Source organism: Lepisosteus platostomus, chromosome 22, assembly GCF_059453375.1.
Source record: "Lepisosteus platostomus isolate fLepPlt1 chromosome 22, fLepPlt1.hap1, whole genome shotgun sequence".
Lineage (NCBI taxonomy): Eukaryota > Metazoa > Chordata > Actinopteri > Semionotiformes > Lepisosteidae > Lepisosteus > Lepisosteus platostomus.
The window spans coordinates 17123866-17146955 of record NC_142632.1 but is presented as its reverse complement, the minus strand read 5'-3'; the positions used below and the strand labels follow the sequence as shown (position 1 = coordinate 17146955).

The following is a 23090-nucleotide window of genomic DNA, read 5'->3' as shown; positions in this document are numbered from 1 at the left end:
TGCAAGTGAGTTTGATATTTTAATGACCGGATTAAGAATATTGCTACGGGTTCCCATCTGACTTTACCCACACGGAAGTAAAGAGGTGGGTCTCGGGACTCTGCAGCGGTTCCCACTCAAAAACAAGTCACTGCTCAAGGAGGTAACGGAATGCAGGAAACACCCCCAAGCACACAACTGAGGCAGCACAAACACCTGCTGTGCTTTGTGGCAGCTGAGCTTGTGGTCCTGTACAGAGTGTGACGCAGATGACCGATAGACAAACTGAGCGATATCTGTTGTTTTGGGGTGGGGGGGGAACATGGTTATTTTTTAATACTGCACAGCTTTGCAGCTCAGCCAGGGATCTAGAAAATCCAGGGATCCTGGCAAGGACAAAAAAGATTCCAGGAACAGTTTTAGCTCAATGGCAACAAAACAAAATTGTAGCACATTCTGACCGAGTGTCACAGGAGTAACAGCACATCCAGGTTAAATCGGCAGCGTACCTGTGTATACTGCCCTTCCAGAGAACGCGGCCCATTCACCCACTTCTAGTGCAGCAAAGGTGACATCTTACTGCATCAAAGACTCCCAGAAAAAGGGAAATACCATAAAAACACGAATAAAATGGATTTATTAAAGTAATTCTTAGAAGTCCCTCTCCATCGTACCGTGCTCTCAAAAGTGCGTATTGCATTCTTTACAAACAAATTTTGAACTCGGGGCTGGTTATGGAGTTAGGGATGTTTTTTTTTTTCCAAGGCAGATTTCCTTTTTTGAGATGAAAAGCAGCTGGCTATAGTTTCACGAAATTAATCACACCGTGACAGAACAGCATGCTCCACACCAACCTAATTAAGCAACCACAGGAAAGATGTAATTAACATCTCTTGTATTAGGACTGTTGCATCCAGGCCCAGTGCTTCAGACTCCTGGGGACAACATGAGCCACCCTGAAGACTCACTTCCCCCAGCTGACCAAACAGGTTCAGTTCAGGGTTAAGGAAAAATACATCAATTTAATCGGGACAAATACAGGGCATATGAAGACCAGATACAGGACACCCACGGGACTAGAGCTGCCCTCTGGTGGCAGGCTGCGCTACACTGGCCGTGCCTGGAGGACAGCCCTCACCAGCGCACAGCTGACAGCGACACGCAAACAGTTATCAGAAAATAAGAGAGCTGTCCTTGCAGTTTTTACTTTGCGGTCCTCAGGGAAATCGAATCAGGTGTGTCCTCTCCTCTCCATCCAAGATCTGTTCTTGGGCTTGACAGATTACTACTCCACCACAATAATGAGCCCTTCTCATCTCCCCTCCTGCACGTCCACGCGGAGGAGCAGCCCAGGGAACAGGAAGAGAAAGGCGCAGTGGAGACCTCAGCAGGTCGGGGGTCCGGGGGGCCCCGGGGGGGCCCCGCTCCTCAGGACAGCCCCCGGCGCGGGCGGCCGCGGCGGGCTCACATGAGCGAGCAGCGCTGGCGCCGCAGGGCTCCCTGGAAGCGGATGGCGGCGTGCACGTGCTTGCAGCGGGCGCAGCCCACACGCCGCAGCGCCTCGCCGAACAGCAGCAGGACGTGCCAGTTGTACTTGGCCGAGCACTCCACGTAGCCACACTTCCAGCTCTTGCGCACCAGCGTGGAGACGTTGTGCCGGGGGATGACGCGCCCGCGCTGCAGGTCCCGCTTGTTCCCCACGATCAGGATGGGCGCCTCGGCCGTCCCCACCACCCTGCGGGCACAGAGAGCACGCGCGGCCCTGGTGAGCACCACTCGCGAGCTGGCAGGGCAGAGCCACGGGTGCAAGGCAGGCAGGCCACACCCTGGACAGGACGTCAGGCCATCACGGGGCAGAAACACGCACACCCACACCAGGACCAGGTCTCCCAGAAGCCAATTAACCCACCAGCATGCCGCTGGACAGTGAGAGGAATCTGGAGCCCCCGGAGGAAATCCATGCCAACAGAGAGAGAGGACAGACCAGCTCCGCACAAACAGCACCCAGATCCACAACTGGACCCAGGCTGCCGCAGCGCCGCTGTGCAGTCCTGCAGGAACACTAGTTTTCAAATGCAGTTTTAGATTTGATTTAAACAGTACAAAAGAGTGGTGGTACGATGCTTACATTTTCTAGTCTATTGTTGTGCTGACTGCAAGCTATCAATGCTGCAGTCATTGTTTTTTAAACGGTATCTCTCTGTTCTGCGGATTTTCATATTTCACTTTCATTAACCTGCAGGTCTCTATCAGTATGAAAGATCCCAAAAGCCCTTCACAAATTTAATGCCCCATTCTAACCAACAATACTCTTGGGCACCGATATAATATTGTTTCCATTCCTCTGTGACTGTGAAAGACAAAAATAGCAACACTAATTTAATCTTTGGGCAGAGGGAAAGCAGGCTTTAATAAACCTGCCCAGAACCCAATCTTTCTCTTCTTAGATCCCTTCTTAAGTCCTCACAGCAGGAGTTCCAGCAGAGCATAATAAACTCAGTTACTGTATTGTAGCCCTTTTCATGCAGCTATTCAGCTCATCGTTTTTGGCAGGAGCTCCAGTGACAATCTGCTACTGGGTACACAGTGTCTCTTTCTTCAATCCCTGGGAGAAGCAGACAGCCGACGAAACGTCACTGCCCTTTTCACATGAGCAGCTGGAAGCCCTCGTTAGCATTTGCCACCGTGTCAGAAGACCTCGTCAGGCTTCTCTGCGTTGACGTTTATTTTTTCGGTGAAAATTCTGACGGAAACGTTTGTCAACGACCCGTCTTTCATTTTGGTTAATCAAGACGAAACGCTCATGAAAATAATCCACAATCATTTTCACAAAGACTAAATTGCTTTGCATTTCTGTTTGAGTGAATTAAGATATTTACTTTCTGTCTGGCAGTCAGCAGGCTGGCTGTAATGGGTGGTCGAGCACTTGATTTCACTCACAAGTGCCATTAAGTTTTAAAGAACACATTTTTATTCAAAATGGAAATGCAAATATTAGAAACCTGTAAAATACGTTATCTTAAAGAAGTTGCATTTATTTAAAAACTGAAGAGATCAGACTTAGGAACACAGTGAAGATAAAGTAATGTGGTCTTTCCCTGTTGTGATGTTGAGTCGGCCCTTCACACCGAATGAGCAGTGAATCCATCGTTCTGAAAGTCTGGGGGATTGATGAAGGGGTTCTACAAGCTCACCGTTACCTTGTCTCCAGGATCTGCTGCCGGATGGCCTTGATGTACTCGAAGCTGTCGAAGCAGCAGATGTCGTACACCAGGATGTACACGTGGGCACTGCGGATCCCTCGGCAGCAGGCGTCAGTCCACTCCTGCGCAGGAGAGAGAGGCGAACGGGGTCAGGCAGGGAGACAGCAGCCCCCTGCCCGGGCCGGGCAACTGTCCCCTCCGCCTCTCGCCTCACATGAACAGCAATATCTGTAAAACCTGCTGCTGGCTTCAGAGCAGAGTTTGAAGGTATGTTTGAATGCAATGTAGGGCAGAGACACAAACACACACTCACAGTTCCAGGCTGTATCTGAGTCCTTCTCTGTCCATTATTCACTCATTCCCTGTCTAAATACCATGATCTGTAGGTGGGCTCCTTTGTCCTTATTGCTTAGTTCATGGCCTTTCATTTATGATCAATCTTCCTGTCTTTTAGCATTTTAAGCCGACGCAGAGCCTTAATTAAATTCAAAAGCTCTTTGCTGTACAACTGATCTCAATTGTGTCAGCTCCACAACCGTGCACGGGCTTTTCATCGGTGGTGATTAACACGGAGAAGGGGCCACTTCATGCAATCAGTTCATTGCTCATCTCATACTGATGGCCTATTAATCAAAGCTGTTAGCATAATTGACTAACTGTGCCGGACTTTGCTACGCGACAGTGTATTTTATTAATTAACACTAGGCTCTGTGCCACCAGAAACTCATTAGCCAGCCAATAGATCATCGCAACATTCAGAGCAGAACCACAAATGGTCTGAAATCTTGTTTAAGTGGTGCAGTTAAGTAAGAGCTCCAGGTTTCCATGTATCAATGCCTCAATTAAATGTCCAGATAGTTTAGAATAATTGCCAGCAATTGTTTTAGCAATTATTTCACACGTCAGCCAAAATCAGGAATCTGGACTCTCACTTGATTCTCTCTTGTATTTTAAACACCATGTAAAACAATTGATAAAGACTTTTTTCACTTTAGAAATATTGCCCACATTAGGCAATTTCTACAACTGTCTGATGCTGAGTGACTGATTCATGCATTTATAAAATAAAGGCTCGATTTCTGCATCTCTTTTTAATCCTATGGGCTCCCTAACATCCTTCTCAGCAAATTACAATATGTCCACATTTCTGAACCTCGGACTTCTGACTCACAGCAGAGCTTGACAGCATATCACTCCTTTACAATGTACGCAAGTCTCTACATTGATTGCCTATGAAGTTACATATTCAGTATAAGGTCATGTTACTGCTCTAAACAAACTGGCTCCATCATACAGTCCATCTCTGAACTCCTCCATGTCTACACTCCCTGCTGTAGGCTCCAGTCAGTTGAGGCTGCTCCTCTGCCACCGTACCTGCGACCATGTTTCAGACTTGTGGTGACTGAGCGCCTTCTGTCACGTCTCCATTGTTATGGAATGTCCTTCCCCAGACCGTACGAGAGACCTGTTCTGTGACTCTTCAAACCGAGACTTAACACTTGCTTTTTTGAATATACTGAATATTTGATTAACATGAGAGATTGCAGCACAGCAATCTGTAAGCCATACAAATTCAATGAAACCTTTGGGTAACACAGATGCTTAAACGACATGTTCCATATGTGCTTTTATACAGTGCTACTGGTGCAAAATATTTCATGCATTTCATTAGGCATTAAGTGAATTTCACAGCTTTCATTATGCTATTTGAGCAGCAACCACAGCCTTTTCAGGCTTTTCAGGATCTTGAAAGCAAAGTGCTGAATAATTATTGAGCTTCACACGTCTCTCTATCCTCACGGATCCTCGATAAGGCAACAAACTTGAAACATCCAGCATCTTATGTTCATCTTATGGAATTCTTCCATCCATTTTCTAACCAGTTTATTCAGTACAGGCTCATGAAGATGTTGGAGCCCATCCCAGCAAGCAATGGGCGCAAGGCAGGATACATCTGGACTGGACACCAGTCCATCACAGGGCACACAGACACACTCACAACAGGGCCAGTTTTCTCAGAAACCAGTGAACCCCCAGCTTGTCTTTGGACTGTGGGAGGAAACAGGAGGGCCCGGAGGAAACCCATGTGAACACAGGGAAAACGCACAAACTCCTGGATCACAAAGGCCGAGAGCGATGCGTGACCGCAGGTGCAGGTGCAGCCTTACCTGCAGCGTGTTGACGGGGAAGCTGGGAATGGCGGGGTAGTCCATGATCTGCAGGTCATGCACGTGCCCGTTGAGAACGGCCGCGGGCAGGTAGACGCGGCGCCCCCTGCTGGGCGCCGGGGCCTCGCTGTAGTCGTTGTAGAGGAAGCGCCGGACGATGGCCGTCTTGCCCACGCCCTGCGCCCCCAGCACGGCGATCTTGAAGGTGGCGGCCATGCCCCCGCCACTCCCCCGGGCGCCTGCGCGTCCCCCGGTCTCCCAAGCCACAGGCCAGTGCATCCGGGTGGGCTGGGTGGGCCGGGCAGCACATAGTCACAGCGGGCCCGGCGGGCGCAGGGGGCGCGGCTCACTCCCATTCATAGGCCACAGCCGCCCAGCCCCGCCCTCCTGGGCTCGCTGGGAAGAGGAAAGGGCGCCGGTCAGAGAGCGCGCCGACACAGGCCCAGGAGCAGGCCCAGAGCTCTCCTGACAGGACAGGACAGGACAGGACAGAGAGGTCTGCGCCGCCTCCAGCCTCAGACTGCTTCAGTTAGAAATTAGGAACTGCTGCATTAGGGACTGAGATACAGAAAGCGGTTCTCTGTAAAAAAGAACTGGGTGTCGTATAGCTAACTACCCAGCCATGTTTTTGCTAAAATGACTCACTGGGATTTTTGGACAGCACGACCAGATTCTAAGATTAACATCCAGTAACTAAACAAACAAGATGGACCGAATGGTCTGCTCTTGTCTGCAGACTTTCCAACATTCTCATATTCCCAGATAAGTCATGGCCAGGCTATTAGTTTGCTTAATCACTTATTTGCACTACATCAACAAGAAATGTGCCGTTACAATTTTCAATATGTTCCTTGACAGAACTGTTTGAGCCAGGGCTTGTGAAACCTGAAATGGATCAAGCTGCTCTGCAGTGGGACCAGACAGCCCTCAGGGAGACAGCGAGAAGCAGATACCAGCTAAATGTGTTTCTCCTGGCCATTGTTAGCTAGCCAGGCTTTTCATATGCAGATATTAGAATAGATTAGGAGCGCTCTGTGTGTTAATGAGCAAGCTCCTCAGCGAATGAGCACCGCTGTGGAGAGCGCGAGAGATTTTCTACTTCAGCTCCGACTGCTGTGCATCATGCAAACAGATCTGCAAAATCAAAGAGCAGGAGCGTTTGTGTGAAAACCTCGGCACAAAGCAGACACGGCATTTTCGTAATAATAATATAGATCATTAATAGAAATACATTGGGAATGTTTTCATGAAAAAAAGTATTATTCATTTTAAACACTGTTTTGAAATAATTATATTAGAATAAAAGCCTGCAGCTTTTCCATTTGTGGGGCATGAATTGTAGCACCTTGTGCTGTTTATTTTATATGTTTTTTTTTAATTCATCTTTATCAAGGGGGCCAATACTTCTTGATCCCACTGTAGACGTGTAGCAATAGTGGCCTAATAGCCGCCGTCTCGCCTAGCAGTAAAAAAAAAAACAGTCTCACTAATAAATTAGTAGCCACAGGAGGTTGAGAGCAGCACTGGGAAATGTAGCATCAGGTAACATGAATACAGTAGCAGTAGCAGGTGCACAATGTGCTGTATTGGAAGCAGTGCCTATACTGATCGGGGGAGCTGTCCAGAGTGTTAATAATACAGCTCTCGGAGCTTTACTTTTGTTAATTTGCAGCGTGCAGCCGGGGTATCGGTATGCTGTCGACTGCATGATGAAGATGCGGCTCAGAGCCCCGTGTTTCACTGGGGGGGACCCCGAACCGTTTGGGTGATGAAGTCGTGAACAGCCGCCGCAGCGCAAGTCTTAACGGGTACAACATTTGTGAAGGAGAAGCGTTCACGCTTGAATTTTCTCCTTTTTATAACAATAACGATCACAATAATGCACCTAATATCGCCGTCCTTTCCGCTGAAAATGCGGGGAGAAACGGCATCCAGCGGCGTTTCTGGTCCAGCACTTTCAGGTCAAGGTCCTGCCCAGAACTCCAGGAGCCCAGATATCTTCGGATTTCCCAGCCAATTGTAGCGCTGCTTTCTTAAGTATTTCTAACCATTTTTTGTTTCAAAGTCAGCTAAATGAAATAAAACACTTTAAACAGACTTTGCTTGACATGCGATGCAGTGCATCGCACTTAGCTTTTGTACGCAGGCAAACTTAACGCGATAGGATCTTTACTCGGCTTTGTAGTTGAAACGCATGTACCTGCCTCGAAAGCTGTTTTCATTTATATATTTCATAACGTTACTAGAGATTTCGTCAGCCATCTGTTATTCACCGATCTCAAACGCCGCTAAATTAATAACCCCATCTTACTTACTGTTCATTTGAAACGCAAAGCCAGTATTCCGGCTTCCTCGAGAGAGAGAGATATTAATTAAGCAATTTTACGCTCGTCACATATTAGAAACACTTCTCTTTGCTCCTTCTTACCTGATAGTGCAGGCGAGGGCGGACCGAGATCACAGTCCTGCAGTGCCCACGGAGGTCTGCTGGTGCACCTGTGCAGCAGGGTGGCGGACAGGGAGATAGACCCTTTGAAGTTTTCAGCTCTCCAGCTCGGCAGCGGTGTCTCCCGGCGAGCTGCGTTCCTCACGCCGGTGCTGCTTTCGCAGGTGTCTGCGGCGAGGGACGCGAGCGTGAAGACATCGTCTTTCTGCTGAGCAGAAACGCTCACACGACTGGGTCAAAACGCCCGCCTGGTACCAGCGCTAAACAAAATCAGTATGCGCGCATCGCCCAGTCTAGAAGGATCCTACTAATTATTCAAGGCGGCGCGAAAGAATATTGTCTTCCAAAAATGCCAGGCACGCACTTGAGAAGACTCTCCCGATGCCCGAGGTTTAGACAACTGGCTATTCCGCTACCACAGCGTCTTTTATCTTTGTCACATTTTGATGCAATCCCCGCTCCCCGTTGAAGGTATTAGTAACTGAACTGCTTGTTGTAATCGTGGGTTATCAATTTACTGGCGAGCCGTGTTGCAATGTGCAATGCAAGCGCGCTACAAAAGAAAGACCGTTCACTCACGGTGGGAGATAACGAGGAGGATTTGGGTCTATTTATCGGGTTTCTTCACTAGAGGGGACAACTGAAGGGATCAGAAATCTAGGGGCCGCGCTGCCTGTGAAGGCGGGAGATGCGCATTCCTGTAATAACATCGCTGTTGCAATGCCTGCATACAGCCGCCTCGTTAATTCACACCCAGGACTTCTGGTCCCGCCGGCGGGACAGCACAGGTCCCCGTGCACCTTGTGCAACAGTGGCTCGTGACAGTGGTGCCGTGGTCACTCTTACTACTAGTACCTCTTACTGACATTAAAACTAGTGACTCAGTGCTGAAAAGCCCACAGGACTTAAGCATAAACAACACGTACTTGTACCTGTGCACCAGTAAGGCTACAGCACAAAACAATCTGCCTCAGAAGGAATGTTTCTCACAGAATCTTCTTGCAAAAAGAGGTGTGATATTACTGCCTTGACTTTGTCATACAACTAAGACAGGCAACAGAAAACCGCATGCCCTCAACCCTTCACTGAAAATTATTCCAAAACCCGAATTGCTCCTGCTGTGCAAACTGGAAATTGACATGTGAGCCAGGCCATTCTGTTACAGCGAGCTTCGGAGTCAAATAGCTAGATATTTCACACCCTGACAAAAGGCAGGCAATGTCCATCTTTGTGCTGCCTTCGGGGGATGAGATAAGATTTTGGGAAAGAAAAACAGTCTCCTCCAGAGTGCATCTTCCATCTTGAGAGAACAAATGAATCCTGCAGAATGCAACACAGCGCTTGTCTTTAATAGCCATAGAAGCACAGCACACACCACTGCCAAGGGGCAGGACCGCAGCTGTAACTTAGCAACCTTGCATCCGTATTCCTTTGTTGCCTAGCGACCACGTGCTATTGTCCACACTTGACTCCAAAGTCTCATCACATTAACGGTCCTTTAACTTTGCCATCAACATGCACAAACAGGGTCCAAAAAAAGGGATCAGATGAGCCTCCACAACAATTTAAAAGCCCATCCTACACCATCGGAGAAGGAGCAGGTGGAAGACTTCCAGAATCAAATGTTCACTCCAGCACCATTGTTGCATGTCTTGGGTCTAACTCAAACACCACAGTGTGCATAACCTGCCCATCAGAGACTCTCCACAGAAGCAGCCCTTTGACATCATGTGAAACCTGTATGCAAATACTGATGACGTTTCTTTGTAAGAGAAGACAGAGCTTCATTCAGGTGATGTCTGCCTGAGGAGGCACCAAGTGCCACGCCTGAATCCAGGGAAAAGCGAAATGCTAACCACTGCTCCACCGTGCTGCCCTGTAGCAATACATGTTTAGTATCTTCACAAGCGACCAGCTTACACCTGACATTACAATGAGTAAGCTGCAAATAGTCACGAGTCACCTGGGGGCTGAAGAGCATGGTAGTGGCAATTATAAGCAGAAGCAAAGGTTAATGTTAGCACTATGGCCCAATTGCACTTTGACAGACGAGCAGATGGGAACATTATCATCCTCCATGCAAACACCTCTCCCTCTCTGTTCTCCCCTCTGTAGTCTACTCACTACGCCTGTTGACTTTCCAGTGAGGACAAGGACTGCGCCTGCTGCCAGAGTCTGCACGTCAGTGCTACAGTCATGCTTTGATTTCAGGGTTGGCTGTGAGGAGCAACTATAAATAAAAGCAACAATTGTTCCTCTTATTACAGAGGTAGAAAATACAGATTTTCACCCCCGTTTTCGGTAAGTGCTTTATCTTTTTGGGATGGTGGTTAAGGGGAGCCCAACCTGGTAGGCACAGGGCAGGGACTACACCCTGGACTGGACGTTAGGATGTCACAGGACACACACACACACGCACGCACACTCAGGCACCTAAGCTATTACGCTTATTACCCTGGACAGCATGTCTTTAGACAGTGGGAGGAAACTGGAGCACCCGAGCAAAGTTTTACGCAATACGCCAAAAAAACAAAACAGGATACTTCTCAATCTTATGAGATTTCTTGGATTCACAAATCAGACCAGACTGCCTGCTGTTCCACATGACTAAGTAGGAGCCTGTAATAAATGGAATCTGCAGCACCAATCACACTATAATTAAGGAATATTTGGTAATGATGTCACAACAGGAGGATGTTTTTCTCAGGGAAAAGGCTGTGTTAATGTAGCTCTATCCTAGAACATAAACACCCATCTGTGAGCAGAGCTATGTGGACACCCTCTGACTGGGAACACCAGCCACCTTCAGGGGCCATGGTGGGTCAGATCTACTGGAGTGCAAAAATATCACACCACACAAGAACACCACATTTCTCCACCTCCCGATGTCCAGATCAGTTTGTCCACTGTGGGATTATAAAGGAGACTTACTACTTTCCAATCTTTAAAACAAAGAGAAATTTTGCAAGGAAAGAACAGGGTGTCCAGCTCATCGAGCTTGGTAATAACCGACTGACCATCCCGTCATTTCTTGAAAGAAGTCATTGGCTTCAACCAAAACTTTCTGGGTAGAGATGTACCTCCTGGTCTTTGTATCATACCACAGACAAAAGTCTAGAACAGAACACTCATTTTTAAAGTTAATTGTTTCAAGACAACATTTAAAGGATGAACTGAAGAATAAGATCTTATCGTGTGCATGTAGTTTAACTGTAAAATTAAAGCTTCTTTAATCAATTTGGCCACAGTGGGAAAGATGCATCTGCTCAGCATGTGGAAAAATCAAGGCGGAAAGGAGACGACTTGCATTTCCTGCATTATATAAATTTGCAAGTCTTGAATCTCAACGGTAGCTTTAAAAAGATGTAGAACATGTTACACTGGCGCACACTTTTGTTCTGAATTGGTGCAAAGGATAAAATGAACAAGTTAGCAGAACTCCTTTGGAGTAAAAGGCTGTGTTTTACTAAAGTATTTTGTCCACAATCAAAAAAACACAGAGGTGAGGATTTCATCTGGGAGATTGCATATGCTGTGAGAGGCAATCCTTTGCTTGGAACAGCTCTGATGGAAAGTCCAGATCTCACCCTATTGGCTATGTAGGCCAAAGCGATAACTGCTACTCTCAAGTGTTAGAGAAGGCAATGTGTCACAAGGAAGATACTCCCTTCCTATAGCACTCCTTTCAGACCTTACCTGCCATCTGGCCAGCAGGTACAGGTAGGCTGGACAGAACCCATCCTGGTAGTTCAACTGGTGCTTGCAAGGGATCTGAGATGTGAGAACCAGGAAAAGACTTCACTCAGTCTGGGGTCCGGGTGTCTGAGGTTCGAGCCTGGGTTGTGTCATTAGCCAGCTGTTACCTAAACAGGCAAGGTTGGGATTAGTCGAACATGCTTTCACATTGAAGAAAGATATGAGACGTGAAAAAAGGGTTAACCGATTTCTTTCTACACAAAGACTTCTTTTGGTACAAAACATTCCATGATTGAGCACTTTTGAGTTATGGTAGGGATGGGGAGTTAACTGACAAGAGATTCCCTAACTATGGGAAGATGAGACCAGCCATTCAAAGTCTTCAAGGTCTTGAGAATGTCCAAACACAGGCGACCTCCCCCCAGTACCATGGTAACAATTTGCGTCAGAAATGGCTGAAGTTTGTTATATAAACTGGAGCTCTGCACCTATAAACTTCAAACAATTCTGAATGTACTGTTCCTTGCATGCAATAAAACTCACTTGATCAGCTCATCTCGGGGTCCAGAACTTATTTGTTCCAACAACGACAAAGTTGTGAAGCTCCTGACCTGCCCGACATCAAGAGGCTCGTCCAATCAGTGCCTCCCTGCTTTGTCACATGATGAGTGACAGGTGGGCGTGTCAGTGGAGCATTGCTGCTGGTGCTCATCTCCTTGCACGGTGTCATAGCTGCAGAACTGATTCTTAGAAAACCAAAGTGACTGGGTATAAATATAAACAATACAATCTCTCATATGTAATCACTCAATCAGGAAGTCAAACGACTCTTCATCTCACGTACAGCCATTAAAGTCAAAGTTCTCAACACAGCCGCTCTGAAAAAACACACAGGCACAGGCAGTTTCCTATAGACAGGACAGTTTATTGAAAATGGCGATATAGTTACACATTGGTCATGGTTATAAAACAACGTCAAAAAAGGTATAGGCAGCAGGTATAAGACAAGATGAGAATGAGGCAAACCAGGAGATCAAGTAACACGCAAGAGCAGATGGGAAGAGATCAGAGCCTCTGTCATGTCTGTGTGTGACTTCAAGGTAATGCATCTGTTCACAGCTCACCCATGACCTCTGTCAGGTTCCACACCACAGTACAACACTGGCCGGAGAACCCCATCTGGACAGAAACAGTGTCCATACTCGGTGTCTTCAGTACTCTGCAACCACCCAGGCAGGGCAGCTGTGAGCCAGGATGAATACTTAAATGAGTTTAAGAAGAACTGACCTAAAGCAAGACTGACCAGATTCATTAGCTTAAAAATATTCTAAAAATCTAAAATCATAAAAAGGCATGTTTCCTTATGTTGGTAATCTGATCCCGAACACGGTGCACTAAACTGTTTTGAATATCTGCTGGACGTAATGAAATTACATCCTGGGTTTTTGTCAAAAACATTTTTGATTCCAACCTGGGAAAGAAAGGAAGATAAAACCAGAACTCTCTCTTTTGTGATGGGCTGTACACTTGAATACAGAAGTTAGGAATTCTATAAACGCAAAGCTCCGAACTGTTTAAAAGGGTTCACGGGGGAACGACCTTGTGTTGAGGGTCAGCCTGATCCTTTCCCAGCCAGCTGCGTTAGTTGAACCCCTGGACTTATAGCACGGAAATAAAAGTTTTAACAAAAATCTAAGCTAGGCTCACAGGAGCATGTTCACATGCAGGCTTACAGGCACATAGATAACAATGGCAGAAAGACAGGAAGAGTTAGGTCACACGTTACAATCTGTACCTTATGTGTTCATTTTTTATTACGCTTAAGTCTGACATCTGTATACTTCACTACGTCCATCAAGCAAATTTTTTTCATTATTTTCATAAGTGTATTTTTAAATTATATAGATCACGTTCACGTTGGAGGACTTGGTACAAGGCCACTGAAATCTCATGCTACTTTGAAGCCCAGATCTAGAATAACAAACACTACTGGTGAACATATGCACACAACCTGCCCACAGACCCTTTGGGGACCTTTCTCTGAAGTGCTCCCGACTCAGCAAAGAGACCCAAGTTGCTTAACACATCTGTTTCAATACCCTGGACCTTGATCTACAACATTTCCTTATGCTTTAAGCACAGAAAACAACACGCCATTGAATTGCATTCTGGATATCTACCATTGAATGGACAAAGTATGATACTGCTGAAGAAAAAGGGTGAACGCAGAAGGAAGCATAAAACCAGCACTTGACACTTGGCAACTCGCTAGAGTACAATCGAACAGTAATATGTTGGCAGGATACTGAATATTTCCACTCAAAACATCATTGGTGCGTTTGACAGCAAGGCCAGGAAGGACAACGCCTCTGGCGTTCTGTTTGGACAAGTCCTTAGTGATGATGAAAGACTTGATTTAACTATGGCAAGACTCTGAGCCGAAGTTTTACATTTGCAATTGCAACTGAGAAAACTGAGAGGGGGAACCCAGCAGACGGAGAGAGAACCAGATAAACTCTTTCCTGCTATTAACACGAGACAGTGAGCCAAGATCCACTCATCCCTGGAGAAGCTGTATTTGGATCCCACTCGGATCAGAGCCGGAACGAATCTGGAGATTTTCACCTAATCACACCCCACCACCCCAAACGAAGCCAGGATCACAAAAGAAACAGCGCCAATCGGGACCTTTTCCAGGAATTAATTCTTGAAACAAACAACGGGAGAGGAAATGGAGGCAGATGAGAACGGAGATGAGACTGTCCTCTCAGCTTTCAGCTGTATGGGCAATAGGCACATGACCGCACAGCAGGTAGGCAGAGGACTCAAGTATTCAATGCCATTTTCTGTTAATTAAATGTGTGACCAGCTCTCTTACGAGCGCTTGCTTTATGCAACCTGTTGTAAAACTGGCAACCAGATATTATTTGCAAAAGATTTACAGTACTGGAATGCTACACTGGCAGTAGAGTATACGCCTAGCAATACACAATGAAGTTCAAGCTGAGCAAATAGTGCTACTTCCTCACCGGCCTCGTTGAGGGGCCAGGACTGTGATCAAAGGGGCGAGAACTTCAGCACCAGAATCACCGAATGCTCCACATCTACCCCTGACACGACAGAGCTGGGAGGGAAGCTGGCACAGTCGCCTGAATGCTACTGCAGAGGCAATATGAGGAAGGATGGGAAGGACAAGCTAATGGCAGCAGGCCAGGAGCAGGGCAATGGATCTGTATGTACAAGCCAGTGGAAATTATTAAGAAAAGGAAAAAATAAAATCCCCCAAAAAGACACATAGAATAAAAGATGACACATACCTGCATAATCACAAAACAGCTACTTTAAACAGTGGTATACACAGTGGTTAAGAACACTAGTAAGAATAAGAGAGTGGTTCATATCACCCCTGTCTTTCTGCGGTTTCACTCCTGACTCGCAACAAAATGCACTCATTTGCATCTGCTAATTCCCCACTAAGCACATAAGAGCCACTGGCACCTCAGAGCCCAGACCAGCGCAGCTCTTCCCTTTCAATGTCTCTGGGTGTGCGCTGGGGGCTAATATTTACCGATTACCTGAATTATTGTAAGTGTCAGAGCGAAACCTGGCAAAACAGAAAGACAGAAGAAAAGAAAAAATGGACGGCTGAATGGAGGATATCAACTACTCCTGCATGGGCAACGCTCTTCCAATCACAGTTCACAGCGCACGTCTGCTTTTGTGTGCGTCTGTTCTGAACTTTCAGTGCCTTGTGATGAAGGAAACAGAAGTAGAACATATAAAAAAAAAAGATGAGAGAAACGAGTTTGTTCACGGTCTCCACACCCCCCTCCTTCGGCAGGTGGGCTCTGGCAGGCTCTAGTTCTTCAGGACGGAGTCGTACACCTGGTAGACGTACTGGGAGACCTCAGGAGCGCGGCACTTCAGGGACAGCTGGGACACAGAGAGACAGGAGCGGCGTGAGCACCAGCGGCACCGGCCTGTCAACGCGGAGGAAACGCGCACTGCGAAACAGCAGCCTGGCCTGCGGCGGGGGGGCCGCACACGCAGCCACAAAACACACTGCAAACACAAGACTCTCAGGCTCGGAGGTCAGAGGTCAGAGGTCAGACGGCACAGAGCAAAACCCCGCGGTTAGCAGCTGCCTCATGTCAGTTCATCTCTTTTGCTCTGTAACTTATTGCAGGTGGCGGGCTTTCCAGTCGCCCTTGACTGAGAACAGCAGGAATCAGGGCAAAAAAAACAACACAAAATAAAAAGGCACAGCATGAGTCACTGGTTCCACAACTGTATGAGGATGAAAGCAGCTGCCGTAATTTCCACAGGTAAACAGGGACAAGCTACGGGGCTGATGGGGACACAGAATAAAAATCTGCAGGTAGAAGAGCAATAATTATTCAGTGAAAACTAAACTTCAGGTTTCCCCCCGTGTTCTCCTCTAAGGCTCTAAAGGTCTCAGCACAATAAGTGCAGAATTCTGCTTCCTATTAAAAATCAATTAGGGTTTAACTGACAGGAGCACCAGTCAGGACAGGCATGATTACCACTGGGGGACTCAAGGTAATGAGGCACCAAAGCAATTAAAGAGCAGATGCACATTAAATAATTTGGAAGGGGAGGTCTCAATCAGCAGATTTGCATATTCAGACAATTACAGCTACAAAAGTTGATGTTTATTAGTAAACTCCAGTAAAACGCTTCTCATTGCTGTACTGCTTAAGCTTAGAATGTCTCTTTCAGAGCTGTGCACTCAAGAGATGCATTCAGGGAAAGGAATATAGCAGAATTGTATTAAAATTTTTCAGTTCTGGGATGTGGGGACATACAGTAGTGCTTGGCAGTATTGATAGGTCAACCTAGAGAGTAAAAACATGCTTAGGTACTAGAGACAAAATTCGCAATTGATCTTCGAGTGGGATATGGATCATTCATTTCAGTGATCTGAAATACATGCGATACGCCAGGGCATTTTCAGTGGAGGGCACTACAGATGTTTTCAGCACATTGTGCAATCATCACTCGCTGTACCAAAATGGGGGAGGCTGATCATCTTCCACAGGATGTTTAACAATGAAGCCAGTTTAACGATACTACAAACCATTTTAGTGTAGAAAAATCCTTAACTTTCACAAGGCACAAACGCAGGGAGAGCTGTCAAGAGACATTTCGAGAAAAGCAAATGAAATGCGTTTGTACAGCTGCCTACTGCTGTGGTAGCAGACAGGACAGCAGCCTGTCGAAAGTGATTATTATGTAATCGAGGGGCCAGAATTGGCTGGGATAAAGCGTACTGGAGGCGCTGAAAATAAAAAAATCATGTTTCTAGGGACAATTACTTAAAACCACTGGATCAGAATAAAAGGATGGCTTGGGTAATTCACTTTGCTCCAGAATGCCATGCATTCCATTTTCACATTACCTTCTGCTGAGGTCAACCAAGAATTATACAGCTGTGAGGAGGCCTTAAAACAGTCCTATCCCCCCAAAAAAGTATCCTAATGCTGAAGGAAATGTAGGGTGATGATTCTTCTCTCACAAATTAGTTCGAACTATTTTTAGGACCTCTTCCACAGCAGTTTTTGGAACACCTCGCTTGTAGACTGTGTCCCATTCTGAAGCTTCTCTTGTCGCTCAGCCCTTCCTGCTTCCCCACAGGAGACCGCGACCTGAACTCTCGGAGTCCGCCCATTTAGCAAAGCAACAAGAGGAGCTGCTGCTGTGGAGGCGCGAACGTGATTAATGGCACTGCCTGCCTGCTGCCGAAAAGCAAGAAAAGGATTTGGCACTTGAAAACAACAAAAAAAAAATCCATTCGTTTTTCTCGAATTTTTTTCTTATTGATCCCATAGCGATCTTAATATCCTGTCATCATATAAGAGCAAAACATGGCATAGGTTTCTTAAAGTCCAATATCAGGCATTCTCCCTTATAAAGTACATTTCATTAACTCTTTGCATCAGAACCTTTTGACAGAAAACTGCAGACAAGCCCCTAGTTTAAAGAAATAACCTGTTTCAGGTTGGCTGTGATTTTACTGAGTTACATTTCACTGCCGACCAGTCAGGCATTAAATGCAATTTTCCGGTCTTCTGAGCCAGTGGGTAAGTAAGTGACTTTTAGACCTCATCTAAAGACAGACTGGCCTCTCATTATGTCAGAATTACCCTTCTGAAAGCAAGATTTGTCAATGGCACGTAGGGTCTAAGATAGCAAATGGGAAAGTGGGATATAAATAATATTTAACTTCGTCTCAGGAGGCTGTAAGATCTTTGGCTAGCTGGGAGGATGGCCTTTCATGTGGCAGGACTGAAACAATCCATTTGCTTTGGGCTAAACCTGTTTCAAGGCCTTGAATTCTGCGCTATTGTGGGGAAACAGTGATCCCAGCAGATGTGTGCGGGACAAGAAGGGAGGGCGGGGGGGCATCAGAACTTACTGTGTAATTGGGGTTCCCAGGCTGGATGCGGAGCTCTGCCAGGATCCAGATCCCATTGGTGAGCTTCAGAGACTGGTAGAGCATGTCCTGCCCTTCCACATTCCTCTTGGCAATGGTGTAAATATTGTTATTCTGCAGCTTTCCAGAGACGGCGTCTGCGAGAAGAGATCGTTACAGTTGAATACATACCTTTGGGCCAGAGCACACGGACTTCTGCTGCATCACTGCTGGTAACAGGGCTGAAGTTGCATAGATGAATAATACCTTCTTGAGCCCCGACTTTCTGAGCCCTGGGACTGTGGCTCTTCTCCCCAAAGAGACTCATTTTGGATTGAATTTTTGCAGAAAAAAGCAGAGTAATTTAACCATCCTGATAATACTTTATAGACAAACGGAGCAGGGACATTTCTGTACAGGTGTGTGCAGGCACGCAATCTACTGGTGAGGCTTCAGACAGTCAAAACATGTTAAAATGGTCTACTGGTTTTCTAGCAAGCCTTCAATCAAACATGTGGGTTAGTGGAAAAAGACTGTAAGCCTAAAAAAACTCACTGCTGAAGTCTGTCCCAGACTAAAACAAAGGACCAAAACACCCATTTTCCATGCATGCTGCTCTGACTTTAAAATAAATTGGCTTTAGCCTGATGAATACAAACGAGTTACGGCAAAGGACAGCTAAGGCAATGAGAATCGCTGGGCCAGTTTGTATGCTGATGAAGAGAGCCGTGTGAGAGCAAAACAAGATGCTTCATCTGAGCAAAAGCAAGCAATTCCAGATTTCAGAAGCCTGAAAAGAATTAGGATATTATCTCACTCCCTTAATGTGGTAATTGGTTTAACGAAATGGAGGGGACAGCAGATTTGTACTTTCATAGCAAAAATGACAGTCTACATTTTCAGGGTCTTTGCTGGGTGACCATCCTGTTATGCTGGCAAATGCAGCTCATTTAAATCTCAGGCTGGCATTGCCCAGGCAGACTCACCAAGGAATTCGACAAGGACAGCTGGGCAGGGCCTCAAGGGTGGCATAAGCCCTTCAAGTAAAAGCATGTCTCTTTACACACACAGCCTGAGCTGGTGTAGCGAGGATATCAGGGAAACATTAACTGGTATCAAGATTAACACTTTCCCCCTTTTTTGTTTTGTTCTGTAGCTCGAAAGAGCCTCTTCAGTGGTGATGATGTAGAGAACAGAAAGGCTTCAGATGTTAACAAGGTAATTGTTGCTTTTTTTAAACATGACATTTTGTGCAAATGCCTGGCTTTTTTATACTTATATATTTTTATTTAAAAAACAGATTTGCCCATTTTGCATTTGGTTTTACAACAGTGAAAAGCAACATATTTATGTTTAATCAAGCAGGTGTAACACACACATATAAGAGTAGAACAGATTGCATTTAAGCTGCATCACAAAAACAACTGAACAACTGAAAATAAACTAAGAAAATAGTATGCATTTCATTTTCTTTGCTTTTTCCAACACACAACTCCTACCCTGGCTCATTCAACGCAACAATCCAACAACAGAAACATCAGTATCAGTCCCTGCTCTCTCCGAGATTTCATGGCTGACATCAGAGTCAAGACAGTTCCACGGTTTGACGCCCGCTGAAACCACGACTTCATCCTCACTTCAAATTACAGAGCATTAACTTAACCGGTGTGTGTGGGGAGGATCAATGCCATGGTGGATCAAACGCTTATCAAAGCAATACGAAATAAAGCAGTTTGATGAAGCAAACAGGCTTTGTCCCACAGTGACACCGCATGAGCAGACCACAAAGCACGGAACAGGAGGAGTCCAAAACCGGCAGCGAGAGTCTGCTAAAGCTGCTGTCTTAGCTACTGCTCCTGCATGGGAGCACTGCCAGTTCACAACACCCGGGTGTCCAGTCACAGTCCATGTAAATAAAGTTTCTGTGAACCTGACCTTAGCAAAGAAAGCCATAGGAACAATGAGTTACACTATCTTTGACGTCTTCAAACACCCTCACAATTCAAAAGAATTGCTTTTTTCCCAGACCCCTTACTCCTTAGGCAAGGAAGCTCTCTATGAGGTTTTTGTCATTCTCAAGAACCCTTCAAATCCTCTTCTTAAGGCAATCAGAGACCTAGAATTTGCTGGCAGTTTTACACCTCAAAACCTCCAAATACCACGGCTTTGTTTCCCTAGCGTACAAGTTCAACTTCCGTACTCATTTTATTTCACGCTGAAATTCTATTCAATTCAAACTGTGCATCGCTATGGAATTAAGGGAGCTTATATAAATTTTACAAGTACTATCATGAATGTGAGAAGGGTCTGAAAAAAAGGTTTTCATGGGATCTGGCTCTGGGCACTAAATTTAGATCTAAGGTAAGGAAAAACAAACAAACAAACAGCTGGCCTAATTAAACCGGGCCCGCAGAGCAGCACCTGCTCAGCTCGTGCTCCTGGGCTTGGCGGGCCTGAGGTCAGAACGCCCCAATTCATGCTGCTCCATCTGTTATGGAACAGCAATATCTTCTTGCACAATTAATCCAGAAGCCATCCCTGCTTGAGGTTTTAAAAATGCGGTCCAACAAACCTTCTACTTAGATGCTGTAAATGAGTGTGAGATGAAATGAATGTGTTTATATCCCTAACAATAATATTGAATAATCAAAAATGTATCGTAGCTAAGCTTTCTGGTCATATGACTAGAGGCGATTTAGCACTTTAGCTTAAAAACAGGCCTTTCGCAACTTCTTTTTCAGGTCCTTCAGGCTTTCAGATCTGTGGCAATCAAGCCCGGCACCCTGTGAGACCACATGCTCAGTGCAGTGCCTGAATTACACAAAAAAGGTGATTCCCAGGGGGCTCCTGGGGAGATATTCGGGTCACTGAATCACTCATATGTCGCTCAAATGTCCTTAGTTACAGCTGTTTCTAAGACACTGTGGTCTGCAAGTTCCTGACAAAAACTTCTAGAGGTGTGGATCTAAATCAGTCGTGACGTAAAATATTGACACCTCCCCTCCTTACCTGCACTTAAGTGGCAGTCTTTGATCTGGTACTGAAGTTCATTTTCATTAGGAATGTCCTTCCAGGTTGCCAGGAAGACTTGGCGCTCTGTGGGTCAAAAGAGTCACAAGAAGCAAAGAAAGGTCAGACATGAGGAGCCCTGCTTGAAGATTTGATTAAGTTACTTACTGATCTGTGGATCAGGCTCAGCTGTTACTCCAAAGATGCCAGTGAGCCCACTGTTTTTTGGGGGGGTTTCAAAAAGAGGCAGCCAGATATATGGAAGCACTTGGAATATTATGAAGCCCCTAAAGACCTCCTTTAAAATCATTTGAGGTTTTTTAATGAGAAAGTTGTCGTACAACGAAATTGTCCTATGCTCGCTGGACAATGAGCAATCACACCATACTCACTGCTAACACCACCAATCCTGTCAATCAATCGGCTACTGTGACAACATTGTATGGGGGATAATCAGTGCCACCTGTCAGACTGTAACTCCCTCCATTATTTAAAACCCATCTTTGCCTCCTCTGGTGCTTAGTGTTCCACTCTGTGTGCTTGTCTTAGCATCCTCAAGTCTCTCGCCTTCTGTGTCTCGACTGTGCTCAGTTTCACTTTGTTCTCCCAGATTGCCACTGAACTGTGCCTTACTGTTGTTTCTGGTTTCGACCCTGGCGTGCTGTTTCAACTTTTGTTGCTGTGTGTCTTTGAGAGTGGGATAACAATTCTGCCTCTCTGCTTGTTTACTGAACCAGCACCTGAATCCAGTCTCAAGACTCAAACTGCTTCACTGTTATTGTATTACAAAAGCATTCTCTAAAGACACCAGGCTTTGTGCGCCCCAGGAAGCATTCAGTGAATCCAGCTAGAGGAGGCTCTCCGATGCACAATGCACAGATCGACAATCACAACAAGGTGGAACGCCATGAGCATTTTGACCTGTCGGCCCCCTGACACCTACCCATCTTGCCATCCTCCACAAAGAAGATGTTGAGAGGAATGAGACAGCTGAAGTAGAAGACATCAATGTTGTTTTTCACCGCCACCTGTCAGGAGAAGACAAGACAGTGCTGATTGGCAGTGTGTCGCACGGACTGGGGTAGCTCACCTGTAATCTCAAGGGAACCACACATAAATACAGTATGGAACCTTAAACTCCTGAACCTTCGCTTTTTCCTCTGAAACAAGAGAAAGAAGTTCTCCCCCACGCGCTCTACCGCGAGCTAGATCCACCATTAACAGGCCTCTCGCGATCCAGGAGAGCAAGCACTGGGAGTGGGCATGCCATACAGAGCATGTACTCCACAGTTCCAAACTCACAACCGCCAGGACTGGGCTTTTTAAGCCTCCGCGACTTGTGAGCTGTGACAGGCGTCGGCAGCAGTGCGAAGAAGGGTTAGGGGTATGAGTTCTGCCCGATTCAATCTGATTTCTGCCGGCAAATGTTTTATTTCCCCTGCATCTGGGGTTAAGACCAAAAAACAGTCATCAGACAGGCTGACGCTGAAGAAAACAACTGCACGCACAGTTGTCAGGAGGCAAACGCTGGTGATGGCACACTGCCTGCCTTGCGGATTCGAAAACAGGCTGTATTTCTGAGATTTATTAAGATTTTTTACAAAGTAGAGCAATAAAGCAGAGATGATGTTTTCGGAGCATGTGTTTTAGATGAGAATGTTTAGATACCCCCGTCGGTATTTTCTCTCTGTGAATCAGCATGGGGCAAAGATGTTGGGATTCATTTTCTTGCGAGTTCTGCAATTGATAGCTGCGTCTCCGTTACAAGTCTCCGCCACTCCCAGAAGGGAGCGAAGACAGTACATTTGAACTGTATATTTTTCTCAACAATACTTTCCACCTTATTGAGAGTGTTGTGTTCCAATCATAAATGAACTCTAACTGGTGATCTCTTCAATGTGTACATAAATTTGCATTTTTATTAAAGCTTTTCTCTTTTCAGATAGTGTCAATGAAGCAAGCACATTCAATTTCCCCAGATGGAAGTGCAGCAACACAGTATTTCTTCAGTATGCTGTTATACTGAGAGGCTGAAGTGCAGCAAAATGTGTCAAAATACATTTCATTATTCAAGTCATTATTCAGTGTCCTCCAATAGTACTGGGATTGTGAAATCCAAGTGGCTATTTTTGCGGTTTACTCAAGCAGTTTGGATT

At 45.9% G+C, this 23090-nt stretch overlaps 2 protein-coding genes across 4 annotated transcripts in view; both read right to left on the bottom strand.

The window, feature by feature from the left end:
* Positions 1-599: 599 nt before the first annotated feature.
* Positions 600-9179, bottom strand: rasl10b (RAS like family 10 member B). The gene is made up of 4 exons (XM_088616456.1): positions 7779-9179; positions 5351-5746; positions 3180-3304; positions 600-1714 (listed from the first exon to the last, which is right to left on the bottom strand). Exons 2-4 carry the CDS (start codon positions 5627-5629, stop codon positions 1444-1446), a joined length of 675 nt encoding a protein of 224 aa, XP_088472582.1. The 5' UTR covers positions 5630-5746; positions 7779-9179; the 3' UTR covers positions 600-1443.
* A 3217-nt stretch (positions 9180-12396) lies between these two features.
* ap2b1 (adaptor related protein complex 2 subunit beta 1) overlaps positions 12397-23090 on the bottom strand; it is a 36569-nt gene continuing 25875 nt past the window's right edge. For all 3 annotated transcript variants that reach the window (XM_088616441.1, XM_088616443.1, XM_088616444.1), the window contains 4 exons: positions 21878-21962; positions 20935-21021; positions 17929-18083; positions 12397-15425 (listed from right to left, as the gene is read on the bottom strand). In XM_088616441.1, coding sequence (XP_088472567.1) covers positions 15351-15425; positions 17929-18083; positions 20935-21021; positions 21878-21962 — 402 coding nt within the window. In that variant the 3' untranslated portion in view covers positions 12397-15350. The remainder of the gene's footprint in view (positions 15426-17928; positions 18084-20934; positions 21022-21877; positions 21963-23090) is intronic.

Coding starts and splice junctions, on each gene's coding strand:
- rasl10b (XM_088616456.1), bottom strand. CDS start 5,629: ATGCACTGGCCTGTGGCTTGGGAGACCGGGGGACGCGCAGGCGCCCGG. Junction 3,305..5,350: donor TCCCCGTCAACACGCTGCAG/GTAAGGCTGCAC, acceptor TCTCCTGCGCAG/GAGTGGACTGACGCCTGCTG. Junction 1,715..3,179: donor CAGCAGATCCTGGAGACAAG/GTAACGGTGAGC, acceptor CTGTGCCCGCAG/GGTGGTGGGGACGGCCGAGG.